The following is a 12,316-nucleotide window of genomic DNA, read 5'->3' as shown; positions in this document are numbered from 1 at the left end:
ACTCCAGACTTTTATGACAAAGGTATCACAAGAGGCTGGCAAAAGTGCATTGAAAATGGTGAACATTAAATTCTAGCACACAAAAGATCACTGTAGCTCTTCAACATTTTAGTTTTTGAGTTAAAAAAAATAGTAGGCCTTACTTTTGGAACAACCCTCGTATACCAAACTAAAAATGAAGATCATTTGTAATATGATTATGTTGAAACCATAAAATAATTTCCAAAAGATTCTGAATAAGATATTTTAAAAACGTTAAATTGCATAAAAAAATTCAACTTTAATTCACACTACACATGTACTCAGTACATATATGTGGGACAATCCAATAGTAATGCCTCCTGTTGTTTTTATTCAGCCCGAATGAATCAGAAGGGATTACAAATCGCATTATGATAACTTAACTGAAGCATTCAAAATGCAACTTTAACTCACTTAATTGAATTGACTCTATAGAACTGCTCCAGTTAGTATACTCTGATAGTTTTTGATTTTTGCTAGTTCATTTTTTTTTTTCATTTTTCAGCTAGTTGTTAAATTGTTATTTTAGTCGATTTTGTAAAGGCCTTGTTGATCTTAGAGTCTTCTGCTTTCTTCACTTTCTTTATTCTTTCAATTTAAAACTTTCAATTATATTGCCCATATGCTAAAATTTGAAAACCCAGAACACTTTCATCACTTGAATAAATGGAGGAAAAAAAAAAAAAAAAAAAAAAAAAACTTACCTCCTGCAATCGATCTTCAATTGCTGTAGCTCCAAGCAAATAAAGATTCTATAAAGAGAAAATAATCATTTTCAAAAAGAGTATAATGGAAATATTAGATTGACAAGAAAGTTCCTGAAGTTTTTAATGTTTAAATTCAGATGAACATATCTCGGCTCAAATAAAAATTTATTGATTGAAATAAGCACCATCAGAATCAACACAAAATAAGTGCCAGTCACATAAAAAATCTTGCATTCTGGTGATGAAGTCACAGAAGGTGTTTTTGATATCATTCAGTTTTTTTAAGCGTTTCTCATGCAGAAAGTTGTTGACATGCTTGAAAAAGTGGTAGTTAGTAGGTGAGAGGTCTAAAGAGTATGGTGGATACAGCAGAGTTTTGTAACTCAATTCCTTCAACTTCTGCAGGGTTGGTTTATCAAAGTGCGGTTGAGCACTGTCATGGAGGAGAATTGGGCCTTTTCTGTTGACTAATGCTGGATGTTGTTGAAGTTTCTGATGCATTTCATCTATATGTTGGCAGTACTTCACTGCTGTAATGGTTTCGTTTGTATTCCAAAAACTATAATGGATGAGACCGGTCACAGACCACCAAACAGTCAGCATGACATTCTTTTGATACAACTCTGGCTTTGGGAAGTATCATGGAACTTTGTCAGCATCTAACCACTGAGCTGAGCATCACTGATTGTTGTAAAGAATCCACTTTTCACTGCAAGTCACAACCTGGTCGAGAAACAGGTCATTCTTGTGTAAAAGTAGGAAAGACGACACTTCATAATAGCGTTTCTTTTGGTTATCATTCAATTCGTGAGGCACCCATTTATCAAGTTTTTTGTCTTTCCAATCTCTCTTAAGTGGTTGGAAATTGTTGCATATGTTACGTCTAATTCAGAAGCAAGTTCTCGAACAATTGTGCGTAGATTGGCTTTTTAATTGATCGTTGTTAACATCTGATGGCTGACCACTATGCTCATCACCTTCAAGACCTTCGGCGCCGCCACAAAATTCCTTAAAACACCATTGTGCTGTGTGTTCAGTAGTAGTTACTGGACCAAATGCTTCATTGATATCATAACCTGTTTCAGTAGCTTTTTAGCCTAGCTGGAATTGAAATAAGAAAATTGTGCAAATTTGGTTTTACCATCAATGTTTCGAAAAAAAGACAATTGTTTTAAAACGATTGTAATTTAAATGATTAGATAGAGCAAAAAAACGCTCTTTAAAAATGATATATAAAGTAAAGGTATTATAACGAAAACTTATTTGAAAATACATCATTTGAAATCAAAATTAAAAATTCTGCAAGAACTTTCAAGTCAACTTCATATGATAATTATATACGATGACAATCCTTTCAAATTTGGTGGCATAAACTGAAGAGAAAAAAACAATGTTACTCAACTCCATTTAAATATATTTTAGAATACAGTAGAACCTCACGATACGGTGGCCCTAGGATACGTTTTCTTTTCAATGTGGAATACAATGTTTTTCTGGCCCTTAGTTACAGTATTTGCCCCGCCTTACGGTATTATTTATAATGTTGCTTGATTATATACATGTGTATTATATACTGTATTGTATTTTGTTACTAATTTTTAATGCTGTATTTGGGAGTTCTACTGTAGTTCTACTTGATATCCTACAAAACAATGCACATAGCAAAAGCATAAATCATTGAACTGATGATAAACCTAAGTTTTATACATTTACTGATTTTCCCAGTTGTTAAGAATTATGTGTAAGAATTTAAAATTGTAACAGGATTATCATTTTCGTACAAAACAAACAACAAACAAACCTGTTCAATAAGCTCAGCAGCTTCCTCCAATTTTTTCTCTCGATTTTGAATGGTCGTACTTGCTTTATAATAAGTGTGCTTCCAATCATCATAAAAATCCAAAGAAATTTCTGCTGAGGCGATACACAAAGTCCGCAGACCTACAAATTGATTAAAAAAAAAAAAAAATTATATTTCATATTGCTTTTTTAATAGGTAAATTTGTTTAATGGCAAGTTATCCCCTTTAATATTATTCAAAGCTAAAATAAAGTTTATTATAAACTGTTAATGATACAATGTAAAAAGGAGAATTAAATTAGGTTGTTTTCTTGAGTAAAAAAAAAAAAAAAAAAATGCATACAAAAAGAAATTAAGAATGCATACAATGTTGAGCAAAATGATCTCTAAAATTTGTAACATAAATAAACAAAAACAAAGATTCAAGTAAGGTTGGAATTTTACTAAAAGAAAAGAATGCAGTTAAATATATTCCTATTAATCATATTAATCTTAAGTCATGGTGAATAATGAAAAGATTTGGTATAGAGGAATGCCTGTCCATGCCGTCCAGGGCATGTATGCAAATGCTAGAAGTCAACAACCAATACAACTAATAGTTTGGAGAGGATGTCGAGGTTCATAAGGGTTCAGTACTTAGCTCATTTCTCTTTATTATGGTCCTGAAGTCGGTTTCTCATAAGTTCTGTACTGATATCCCACGGGATCTATTGCATGTAGAAAATCTTGTTGTTATTGCAACTTCCTTGGAGGAATGCATCTCCAGTTGTGAATATAGAAGATTGGCATGAAAAGCAAAGGATTTAGAGTCAACATGAATACAAAGTTTCTAATCTATGGGGTTGGTCTCAACCTACAAGACACTAGCATGTTTCCATGCACTGTCTGTTGCAGAGACATCATGTAAAATCTATTGAGTGCTTTCAGTGAAAACTATGACTCCATAAGTGTAGCAGTCTTACTGGAAGACTGTTAGTTGACCAGAATTATGTTTGCTGTAGCTGTTAAGATGTTCCTCATCCAATTGATGTCGGAGCTGAGGCTCATGTAACTGTAGATGACACTCCAACTTATGTTGAAGAAGCCAGCTATTTCGGGGATATGTTGAATGTTTGTTATGGTTGCGAATGTACAATCACTGCTTACTATTGTGTTATTTAGGGAAACTTCAAAAAGATAGTGCCAATCCTTATGTCTATGCACATTTCCTTTAAAACTCAAAAAGTTTTTTTTTCAGCCTGTGCTCTCTCTGCCATCTTGCATGGCAGGGAGACATGAATCTCAAACATTTCTCATCTGCAATGGCTTCGATATAATGCTCATACTACGATCAGGTGAATGTGTGGTTGCAAACTGAAAGAACAGATCCCATCAATCGTGCTTCATTAGAAATTTGGTATTGGTGAGATTACGGATACTTTATGCACTCAGCAGCTCAGGTGGTTGAATCATGTACAACATTTCATCTCTTACATTAACTTTAGGGAGCATGATAGCTTGAATGAAATCTAGCTCAAGTTCTTATAAGAACTTATGATTGTATGCAACCACACTGATGTCAACAGTTTGGATCAACTCAGAGATGAAATATTACTTTGTGTTGTCTGTCCCAGAGTCCAAGACACTCACAGCATACAAAATATCAAAATCAGATGAAAAACAAACAATAAATGCAAGGACCGATGGCATAGGATAAAGTGGTCAGTAAAATTCAGTTGTAGGGTGAAGCTGGAGGTTGATGGTTCAATCCTCAGTGCGAATGAATTACTTAGGACTCCTACCAAGTCATAGCTGATGGAATGAGAACATATTACCTTCATAAATTTACATAAATAACACTCAAGATGAGAACAGTAGTCTGAAGAATCCAAATAACATGAATAATCAATCCTCATCTCAAAAATTCAACACCACAGTATATCTAAAGCCTGAACATGGTTAGTTGGTTGCTTTAGTTTTATGACATATCAAACAATTTATGGTTATATAATGTGGAATTCAGTAACTTGTTATGGTTGCGAATATATGATCAAGTTGTTTATATCATCAAATATTTATCTGTGAGGTTTGGTTGTTTTGTTTTACAGCATTTCAATCCTTTTTGGATTATTTAATGTGGAATACAGTAATTGTCTTTATGCTTCAAATTCTTTATATTTAAAAATATATATTCATAGTGTTTGGTTTGGTTTGTTTTGTAGATTAGAGAAAAAAACGTTTTTGTTTTTAACTTTGCAGAACATGATTAAGCTTTACGAAGGGAAAGGGAGAAAAAAAAAGCAATAACAATGTTTGATGCATTTTGTTTAGAAAGCTTGATCTTGTACTATCAAATGCCCTAACAGGTATTACCACTTGGGGCCAAAGTGGACCTGGGAGCAATGGTTGATTGATTGATTGGTTTTACGGCATGTCAACCTATGTAGTCATTTAATGCCGGAGTCCTTTTTTTTTTTTTTAACTATTTTTTTATTGGGGGGGGGGCTTTTTCAGCCTTTCCTCTGGGAGCAATGGTAACTAAAGGGCAATACCACAATACCCAAATGGGACATCACTACTGAATGTCTTAAGGACATAGCCAAGACTCCTGACCATTGTAAAAAACGGTTAACAGCCTGCATTACTGATGTCATTCTATTAGCATGTTTTTTTTTTTTTTATTATATCAACCCGTTTTGATTAAAAGAAAAAAAAAATGATTTTGTTAATCAAGAATTTTTTCTTTCCAAGTCATTTCCAGTAAAAACAATAGTTAAACCTTAGATGCAACCAGGGCAAAGAACTTTCTTTTCTCTCTTTATCAAAAACCAAACAGAAGTTCCACGAACAACGTTTCATTTTAAGGAAGAACATCTCATTTGTGGAACAAGATACTACGAAAACAAAAAGAAAAGCTGATTTGGTTATTTTGAAAATGTTCAACCAACAACAATATGATTTCTTGTCAGTAACTCTTTCATGCTGACTTACTTCAAAATGCTTGCATTGCAAAGAGACAAGAACCAAGCAAAAAGACATCATATTCACTATTCTATTGAAATGGCATAACAGCTGCAACACACAAAAAAACATACCTCTCACCTTCTCATTGCTACTTAGACCAGCGCAGAGATTACCTTAAATCCGAGTTATCACATTTGGTTTACCATCTGTTTTATATGTTAACATGTGTTAGATAACTTTGAAATTGTCTGCCAAATTAACCTATTTCTAGCTACTCCGTTTTTTATCCCTATTTCTTTTAAGTCCATCTTTATCACTTCCTTCCATGTTTTCCTTGGCATTCCTCTGTGCACTGACACAGCTATTTCGATTATTCTGCATTTACTAACCAAACAACTCTTATCTAGGAAAGATTAACAAGATGCTGGTTTACATTACATTTAAACTCCTGCATATCAGTACAGTTAGAGACGCAGGTAGCAGGAAAGGAATTCTAAAGTCTAGCCGTTTTAGGGAAGAAGCTATTAGAATAGAAAACTTTCTGACATTCAGGGACCTCAACAATGAAGGAGTGTGATTTTGTTGCTAAGTGGGTTTGCCGGGGAGATGTACGCAGAGGGGACACAAGTGCAATGAGTTCATTAGAGCACATTCCATTAAAATACTTGTAAAACAGGCACAGGGATGCAACATTGCGGTGATGGGACAGGGGTTGAAGCCTAGTTGACAAAGTGGGACCTATTAGATTGGAGACCCCTTTTTTGGACCCTATCCAAGAGCGACTTGTGGTAGATGCACCAGCCCAGATGTCAACCATACTCCATGTATGGGCGAATGGTGGCTTTGTAGAGGTACAGGATACTTTCAAGTCTAAGCAGTTTTCTAGCACAATAGAGGGAGCCCACCTTCTTTGTAGCAGCTTTTGCAATGTCAATGTATTTGTTCCAGTTCATATTTCCTGTGAATGTTAAGCCGAGGAGCTTGAAGGAAGAATTCTCAGATAGGGAGTTATTTGTCATGGATATCGGTGATTGGAGAGGCTTCTTGTAATTATTAAAGGAGAGCAACTTAGTCTTACTAGCATTAAATGTTACCATCCATTGACGACCCCATTCTACTACGGTCTGGAGGTAATTTTCTAAGGATTCAGCCATTGTCTTGGATTTGTGTACGTCTGTTCTTCCCTCATGCATATTATAGAGCGTTGTACCATCAGCAAATATACCCATCTTAGACACAATATTATCAGGGAGGTCATTGATAATTATCAAGAATAATAATAGTTCAAGTATCAACCCCCAAGGCACTCTCACATTAATGTTATGTTGTTTGGATGAACGTCCATCGACAGCAACCTGGACGGTCCTATGGTTTAAGAATGATCTAATGATATTTAGTATTTGTCCACTTATACAGTATGATTTAATTTTCATTAGTAGCCCTTCATGCCAGACTTTGTCAAAGACCTTGGATATATTGAGGACTACAACCATGGCTTCACCTGCCTTATCCAGTGCATGGTATATGCGTTCAGAGATGATTATTAAAATATCTGCAGTAGAATGACATTGCCTAAATCTGTACTGTTTGTCAGAAAGAAGATTAGCTTTTGCAAGGTGCTTGATTGATTAGCATCTCAAAGATTTTAGCGAAGAGAGGGAGGAGATTGATAAGGCGATAATTGAAAGGGTTGGTCCTTTCGCCAGAATTCTTGGTACCACAGAGGCTATTTTCCAGCTATTAGGGAAGCAAGATTCAGCAAGGCATTTGTTGTGGAGTTTGGAAAGTACAGGGGCTAGCTCAGCTGAGCATTTCTTGATTAGTATAGCAGGGATGAGAACAGGCCAACATGTCTTGGAAGTGTCTAAGTTTTTTATGATATTGTGAACATGAGAAGGGGTGATTTTCAGGTTATCAGTTGTGACTTCCATCCGCATAGGGAAATTTGGGAGGGAGTTGTTTGTTGGCTCTAGGGTGGAGACGAATTGCCAAGCAAGCAGTTTTGCCTTTTTGGTTCCGTGTATAGAATCTTATTGTTGTCAGATAGTCAGGGAATTACTGATTGTCCTTTATTTACTACATTATAATAATTTTTCCAGAAATCATGAGTTTCTATCTTCTGTGATTCTATACGTTCCCTGATTTCAGCATGCCTTCTTTTGGCTGTGGCTATTTTTCTCTTAAAATGATTTCTAGCATCTATAAATTTTTGCCTATTTCTATTTGACTTATGACAAACTGGGGGAGTGCATGCTATCTTTGTGCAATGAGGGTGAGTGGGGCTTATTATAATACTTCCATGTGAGGACGTGCTTCAATGCCCGCTTTGCACCATTCAGCTGTCTCATTAGTACACTGTTCAGCAGAGAGAGAGAGAGAGAAGATATTGGTCCATGGGATATCTCTGATATGTTCTGATGGCTTCCCAGTCAGCCCTTTGGTAGTAACTTATTGTTTTGAGCAATGGCTCCTCACCTTTGGGTTGGGATTTAAGTGCGATGTCTACTGATACCACTAGGTGATCTGCATTTCTGAGTAGACTGTGGGCATTAGTTACACAATCCTCAGGTACTGTGGTAAGGAATAGGTCTTGAAGTGAAGTTTGTTGGTGGTCACTATCTGGGAGACGGGTTCGGAACAACTGTCTATGTGAGGAAATGGGCTGTAGAGAAGCTACAAAGAGCGCGTCCAGTTGCATCTGTGCAGCCTGAGAAACAGAGTCAATTTTTATGGTAGACATTAAAGTCACCAAACATGTGTATTTGAGTGTTACTATCTAAGGAAAGTGCTGCATCTACACTATCTAAGACGTGATCAATTAGGGTACAGTCCTGACTTGAGGAAGAACAGAAGAGAAAATATAAGTAACTAATGCAGTGATGAAAGGCTAGTCAAAAACAAATACCTGGTCATCCGATTCTTGACGTTGCTCTCTAGTTAAGGGGAGGGTGCTTCGAATATAGACTCCAAGCCTGTGCATATATCTCTAAGAGTCCTTACAGCAAAGAGGGAGGTATCCCATCATGTTAAAGTAGTTAGAGGGGATTGAGAAATATCAAAGTCTCCTTGATCCCTCATCAAACAGACAGATAAATAGATCAATTATATATATTACTATCAGGGGGCGCCTGGCATTGTCTGGTCATAAAATATACATAAATATGATATTTTAATTGATGTGGATTTTGTGTTTATTATTATAGAGTCAATTCTCTAATTATTTCATATTATACTGCACCCAATATATAGTTGTGATTTCCAAAGTAAAAAAAAAAAAAAAATGACACAGGTACCATCAGCTAGAATTGAAACGGAAACCAAAATCTATAGTGCTTCAGGCTGAGGCATTACCAAATCAACCATTGTCAGTTGGGTAAGAAATAGCTAAAAATGAACTAAGATTAACATACAAATGTATATATATATATATATATATATATATATATATATATTTGCGTTGTGTGTGCATAGAAGAGCAGTTTAAGTTGATTTATGCTTTCTTTCAATTTTGACGCTTTATCAACTATTTTAACCGAATAAAGATTTTTGCCCATAAAAAAGACAATCCAGAAAAAATGTGATCATTTGAGCTGCTTTGCAAAGCTCTGTGACCGTCTTTTTCAGAGAATATACAGTTTGAAAAAAAATAAATAAATAAAAAATACACAGTCAGACATAGTCAGTTTTATAAATGAGATTTAACAGATGCCCTAGAGTATCAAAAACTATACAGGTATAAAATATGCACAATTTTAAATACCTGTTGTAGCAAATTCTTCCAAATGTGTTAAAGTAATGTCCTTGTACAATTGATTTTCACCCAAACGTTCATAGATCACTGTATCCTAATCAAAGAAAAAAAAAAAAAAAAGAAAGAAAAAAAATAGAAAATTGAATAGAATTGCAACTACAGCATTACTGAAAATTTTTATAAAAAACAATTTTCATAAAATCTTCAGTTCTTATACAGAATTTCCCCAATATTAAAAAAACAAAACAAAATCTGTATAAGGTATGTACCCGTGATAAAATGAAAATATCATATTCCAAAAACCAGGTAAATTGATCAAGTAGTTTTATTATTATAAAGAAAATTATTTTTAAGTGACTAATGGCTATTTGTAGGCATTACAAAATAAATCTAACTAGTCTGAATTATTGTTGCGTTATCTCCCTTCATTTTGTCTTTAACATTGTTACCAAAATGGCAAATAAGATAGATGCTGTTCTGTTACTTACAAAATTAGATTTAAAATAAAACTATTTGATCAATTTACATGATTTTTTAAACCTATTTATATACGTTTCCTGACATGTACATCACACAGATTTCTATGTATTTTTGCTATTTTTTTAATATAAGGGAAATTCTGGACAAAAAGCACATATGCATTTAACAGTTATGAGAACTTAAAACATATCCATTTAAAATAAACATTTTTAAAAAACTACAATATTTAAATTTTATCAAAGCAAGTAAATACAACTTAACATTAAATTAAACACTAAAATATTCCAAAGTAAGAATGTAATTTTGAAGTTTTTGTAATGAAGATAATAAAAAATAAAAACTCATTCACGTTAAAGAATAGATTATTGAAAAGATAAAGTATTTAAAATACTTACTGCTCCTTTGCAGAAAAGTTTAATCTTTCCATCTGGACATCTAATGACGACGGACATTCGTTTACGATCACTGAAACAATACAAATCAAAGGAAAAGTTCTTATAAATATTTTATTTTGCTTAAAAAAAAAAAAACAAACAAAAAAAAAAAACAACTATTTTAAATGACTATGTAGATAGATTATTCATTGTTAACTAATCTGTACTTTAAACTAACAATATCCAGGGTTAAATTTCACATACTGCTGCCGAAGCTCGCTACTCCAAAATCCAAAGTGACTCCATCTCTAAAAACAGGCTTTTTCTTCAAATCACCAGAATCTTATTTTTTGTATGATCAGCAAGAAATTGCATTAATTTGCACGATTGGTAACGATAAAATTAATGGGGTGTCACCATTTAAAAATTTTTTTTTTTTTTATTATTATTATTATCAGCAGCTAAACCTTACAAGACATGCAGACATGTAAACGCTTTTGAGGCAAATAACTGTTTCACTCGTTAAAATTTTCTCTACAGAATAAAATTTATTTCTGGTAAAGAAAACAGTGTTTTATGAGCTACAATGGTCATTTCATGATTTAGCAAATTAGAAGAGTCAATGATAATTGTTGCAAACTTACAAACACCTGAATTAACAATGTTCAAAAAGGACTATAAGTAGTAGAGATGGTTATAGGGAGAGAGCATTTTCAATATTGTGCTTATGTGCATTTATTATTAACTATCAGACTGATACTGCAGACTGGCAATGAACGAATTTTGCATTGAGCTATGATTTCATGCATATCCAACAAAATTTGGTACAAATAAACTTCAGTCTATGCACGGCTTGTTCAACAGCTTTTACACATCAAGGCTCAACACTTCATTAAGTGGCTGAATGCGATGAGCAAAATTATCAACTGATAATTTTTTTGATATTGCACTTCATCTTTTTTGTTCTTGGTCAATAAAGATATCTTTTTAGATCGATGCAGGTTTAATTATTGTTCAAATCTATTGTTCTCTTTTTGGGGAGCTGAATTATCTCTATATTAAAGAATGATCTTTATAGTTCTGCCATCGTGGGGAGGCAGGTAAATGGGAACTCAGTTACACACCTTTCTTGGCACTCTCCTAATGTTAACTGTGATGAATTGGAATTGTCTTAGGGCTGTTTGTAATTTTCATCAAAACAAAGACAAAGAAAATTTCACCAAATTAAAAAATAAATAAATAAAAAAGATGGAGAACTTTAAAAGTTTTATGTTGGAATTTGTGAAACAAGAAAAACAGCATAGGAAAGATATGGAAAGACTGGATAACAGCATTTGAGAAGATTTTGAAGAGGAGAATTACTTTTCAAGACTTATAAAAGTTCATGAGAAAGTGACTGAGGTATCTTTAATTTTTTCAGGATTTCAGCATTGGAAAATTTAATTACAGATTAAAAGAAAGGGCCACATTTTCAGCATAGTTTTTAAGAAATGAGGAAATTTGAAAAGAAAAAAATGCCGGACTATGATATAAAAGTAATTACACAGCAACAATAAATTGTAGCCTTGAATTATTCTATTGAAAAATATCTTCACTATAGATTAAATATTAAAATTTTATAATACAATATCTTTTTCTTAAAGAAAATTAGTCATTCAATGACTACATACCTTGTAAACTCTAAAACATTCAAAACTTCATAAGTTTCATTTTTTCCAAACTGTAAATAAAAAATAAAACATAATTACCAATTATATATATTTTTCATCATAATTTGATTTTATAATTTCAACATGTAAAAAAACAAAATTCTAAACTCACTATTAACTGAAATCCTTTTAATCAATATCAATGATTTTACCATGAAATAAAATCCTTTGAACATTAAGCAAAAGATAATTTTAAAAATGATTATGGACGATAACTTTTATCCATGTTCTTCATTGATTTTTCTACTATAAGTGTTTTGAACTTAAAAATATTTTAGTTTTCCAAAAATGCAAATGGCAAATATATTAGTTTGTATTAAATATATTTGTTTGAATAAATCTGGCATTGTGTTGAAAAATAGAAAACATTTCAGACAATAAGGTCATATTAAATATTGGTGGATATGTTTGCTAGTATAAAGATTAGATAAAAGTTGCATAATATAAGAAGTAGACTTGCATCTATTAATACAGCTTAGTCCTTGGAGAAAGCAACATGCACGCATGTATGAGAACTCATCAATTAGCAGT

General features: G+C 33.1%; 1 protein-coding gene across 31 annotated transcripts in view; it reads right to left on the bottom strand.

Annotated features, from left to right (window-relative positions):
- Positions 1 to 12,316, bottom strand: part of LOC145253848 (phospholipid-transporting ATPase IA-like) — a 517,619-nt gene that overhangs the window by 129,973 nt on the left and 375,330 nt on the right. For all 31 annotated transcript variants that reach the window (XR_013863764.1, XR_013863763.1, XR_013863765.1 and 28 more), the window contains 5 exons: positions 11,747 to 11,796; positions 10,098 to 10,167; positions 9,232 to 9,316; positions 2,530 to 2,669; positions 726 to 773 (listed from right to left, as the gene is read on the bottom strand). Coding sequence is in view for 28 of the 31 variants with exons in the window: in XM_080112987.1 (XP_079969113.1) it covers positions 726 to 773; positions 2,530 to 2,669; positions 9,232 to 9,316; positions 10,098 to 10,167; positions 11,747 to 11,796 (393 nt within the window). In the remaining 3 variants the exon portion in view is untranslated. The remainder of the gene's footprint in view (positions 1 to 725; positions 774 to 2,529; positions 2,670 to 9,231; positions 9,317 to 10,097; positions 10,168 to 11,746; positions 11,797 to 12,316) is intronic.

This window comes from Euprymna scolopes, chromosome 3 (genome assembly GCF_053919585.1).
Source record: "Euprymna scolopes isolate OS-2025 chromosome 3, ASM5391958v1, whole genome shotgun sequence".
In the NCBI taxonomy this organism is placed as follows: Eukaryota; Metazoa; Mollusca; class Cephalopoda; order Sepiida; family Sepiolidae; genus Euprymna; species Euprymna scolopes.
Note: the sequence above shows the minus strand (reverse complement) of the source record. Positions and strands in the feature narration are given on the sequence as shown.